This window comes from Lucilia cuprina, chromosome 5 (assembly GCF_022045245.1).
Source record: "Lucilia cuprina isolate Lc7/37 chromosome 5, ASM2204524v1, whole genome shotgun sequence".
NCBI lineage: Eukaryota > Metazoa > Arthropoda > Insecta > Diptera > Calliphoridae > Lucilia > Lucilia cuprina.
The window spans coordinates 19,371,611-19,375,310 of NC_060953.1; the positions used below are offsets into that span (position 1 = coordinate 19,371,611).

The 3,700-nt window shown below is 26.0% G+C and overlaps 1 protein-coding gene across 1 annotated transcript; it reads right to left on the minus strand.

Annotated features, from left to right (window-relative positions):
• Window positions 1–729: 729 nt before the first annotated feature.
• On the minus strand, window positions 730–3,334 carry LOC111687930 (zinc finger protein 706-like). The gene is made up of 3 exons (XM_023450416.2): window positions 3,131–3,334; window positions 1,165–1,322; window positions 730–1,095 (listed from the first exon to the last, which is right to left on the minus strand). Exons 2-3 carry the CDS (start codon window positions 1,306–1,308, stop codon window positions 1,006–1,008), a joined length of 234 nt encoding a protein of 77 aa, XP_023306184.1. The 5' UTR covers window positions 1,309–1,322; window positions 3,131–3,334; the 3' UTR covers window positions 730–1,005.
• Between the last annotated feature and the right edge of the window lie 366 nt (window positions 3,335–3,700).

A 3,700-nucleotide genomic window follows, 5' to 3' on the forward strand; every position in this document is an offset into this window, starting at 1 on the left:
TTCCAGTGCTAAACCAATACTTGACATTTTAAATATAATTTAAAATGATACACTGCGTAACATTGAAAATGTACATTATTATTCAAAAGTAATTGATTTTTTTAGCCCTTGAAACCAAATCCTGTCCGTTTTTCTTTATAAGCCACAATTTTCTCCCAATGTGAGATTGAGTAACGTTTACGGATTGAGGTACGCTTAATGGTTAATTTCAAAAGAGATTGAGAATTTAACTTGTTTCATGAACTTGTAGTTTAATTTACGCGTTTTTAATGTTCGTAATTTAAACAAATAGATATCTAAAGTGTTAAATAAGTAGTAATAACTTTAACAACGCGGTAACTTGGCACGTATTTCAAATCAGTACCTATGGATTAAAATTACCAAATATTTTTACACCAAAGGTAACTATGCACTTATAGATACCTATTTGTTGAAATTACGTAGCTTCTAATCGAAGTGCAGAATATCAAAGTTGCCAAACGGAGAAAATTTATATTCGAATTGAAATGCAAAAATGCATATCAGCTTTAAGGCAATCTTTTTCTCATTTACAATGAAATTAAAATATTTTTTTAAAACACAATAATATATTTAGAAAAATTGGAAGTTAAAATAATGCTAAATCCATTTATACAAATTCATATTAATTTAAGCTACAAAATAGAGCATTTTCAATCGTCATAAACATGTGTATGTAAATATTACATTATCTATTTTATATACTCTATCTTTAATATCGGCTGTATTATGTATGTGTCTGTAGTCATGTTCTTTTTTTATTGTTTTTTGTATTATAATAATTATATGTATGTAATTCACAAATTTTCATAAAAAAGAAGAAAAAGGAAAATAATATTGTTTTATAATAAAAAGATGTATATGTAAATAAATTAAACAGCTTTTTTTAATTACAAGATTATACAGCAAGCTGCTCAGCAATAACCCTTAAGTCCAAGGCGGGTGCGCGTATTGAAAATGATAAAATTAAAAAAAAAAATACTCCTATTAGACGTCCTTTAGTTCTGGTGGCATTTCATTTTTGGGATGTTTATTTTCAAAATGTTGTTTGTACGTTTTAGGATCAGGCATTTGGGACTAAAATGATATAAAGATATAAATATAAATGAAATTGTAAAATTTGTGATAAACTTTTACTTATGTTACCTTGCATACGGCACAAACATGAACTAATGCTTTTTGGGCAGCCTTCTTTTGTTCGTTGGCACTGTGTCCTTGTTGTTTCTTAAGTTTTGCTTGTTTTTCTTGAGCTTTTGCTTGTGATTGTAATTTTTGGTGACCACGTGCCATTTTTTCTTAGATAACTATATGAGATATAAGGATATAAAAGGAATTATTTTATTAACTATTTAAGAAGAAAATGTAAAATTATAAAAAACTTTTGCATAAAAATTAATTTTAAAAACCTCTAATAAATTATACAAGAACTATTTATTTTTGTTATTACAACTAATTTATTTTGGTTTATTTTCACATATTTTGTTATAAAATAACCCGAAAGAAGTACATCGTTTAAGAAAAAAATTGATTTTGTATCATCAATAGAACGAATACATGTGAAATATTGAGTGAATTAATAAAATTATTTCAAATTTTTATCAGAGGTGTCAATCAAAAATTACATACACAGGCCAACAATGTATTCTTTTCAGAAGGTTTCCAAATTAACGTGTCCCAAAAGTTTAAAAAATCGCCGGCTTGTTCGGCATATTGGAGATATTTAAAAACAACACCTTTATATATGAAATTTGTTGTTATCTGTCTTGTGTAGTTATAGCTGGGGTTGACAGCTCTTGACCGATAATATCAGATTATTCCGGTACGAATTACCGCCTGTAGATGATTGGTCTAGGGTCTTGTCAATTTGGTCTTCATTTAGACCCATATTTAAAAAGACGAATGTACAATATTAAAATTTTTATGGAAATACAACTAACAAAAACTGAGTAATTTTCATAGAAAATTTCAAATTTTTTTCTTTTTTTTTTTTTTGAATTCGGTCATTAGGCATTTCATGACATGATGACAGCTATATAAATGCTTTAAAGTGGATTAATATGAGTACATACATATTTTCCTTCTTCAGAAAATTTCATCTTGAAATTTCACGCTACTTAATTAAAAAGTTTCGGCAATTGTAGTTGTTATTGTAGTTTTAACAATTTAATTATTGTTATTGTAGTCGGTATTTCTATTTACAATTACTTGTAATTATAATTGATAGAACTTCAACTACAATTACATGTAATTATTAAGTCTTCAATTATCAGAACATGTAATTGTTTGTTAAAACATATTACAAACTATTGTAAGTACGTATATTATTTAATGTAATAAAAATACTTCGATTAAAACTATATGTACGAATACATCAATTACTATTACAAGTAATTTTGGTTCTTGCTCAATTACACATTACAAATAATAAGCATTGCCTGCTATGAAGCTATAATAAAAATGTTTAATAAAACAAATTATGTACATATCTTTGCTTCAAATTACTGGAAACAAAATTTGTATTTGCTTTGAGATAAGACTTTTCAAACATACTGTATCTGATGACATTTGTAAGACCAATATTTGCAATATTTGTGAAATGCAGAGAAAGCACAAACACACAATGCCGGAATTATAAATAATACACAATACAATAAAAACTAATATGAAAAAATCCCAACCAACACCTGCATCATTACGTATATTTTACATACTGGTTTTTCCAGTAATTTTTTTTCTTAATAAAACAAACATTTGCAAATATTTACAAAAAAAAAAAAAAAAAAACTTTAAAGATTTTTTTCTAACATTTACGTACGAAGATAATTGAAAATGAGACATCTTCACAATCCAATCTGAAAGACAAATGGCGACCACGTTGATTTTCTTTATGTTTTGCGAACTATATTATACATATTAAATTTCACATTCATCTTAAAATAATCTACGTATAACATGTAAATGTTAAAAACCAAAATTCTCATCTTTGTAATGTTATGAAATCCTCTTTAAACAAAATATGTATCTTAATTTTTAATTTGCCAAAAGAAATATTTTCTTCTCGAACATTTTTTGTGCATGTGGCCTCTGCTAGCAGTGCGACACTATTACTTACCTAATTTGTTGTTTTTGTTATTAAATCCCAATAACTTGCGAATGTTTTATAAAAACGAATGTAAAAGTAATTGGTATTGTATTGTTAATTAATTCGTCGCAATGTAAATAAATATTTTATAATTAATTATGTATTTTGAGTTCTTTTTTTCTTGTTAATAACTAAATCTGTGTTTTTGATATTACTTCTTTTAAAAGAAAAATGCACGACAAAAAATACCTCTGATATCAATGTTGCCAACTCCAAAAACAAAGAAAGCGTCAAAAACGAATAAAATCGGATACAAATTTCCAAAAACGAGATTAAAAAGCACCATTTATAATTTTACTAAACTTAAAACTTTTTTTCTTTTTGAACATTAATTTAAAATGAGATTAATTGTTGCATATAAAATAATTTCGTTTGGTAACATGAAATATTGATAGAAATAAGTCTTACATATTAATAACGAAATGTTATTGATATTTGAGAATCATCGGAGTTACTAAATGTTTTTTACACTTTACTTCATTCCTCTAAAGTGGGGAAGGTATTATGCTTTTGTCAACATTTTACATAATAGGAGTGAAT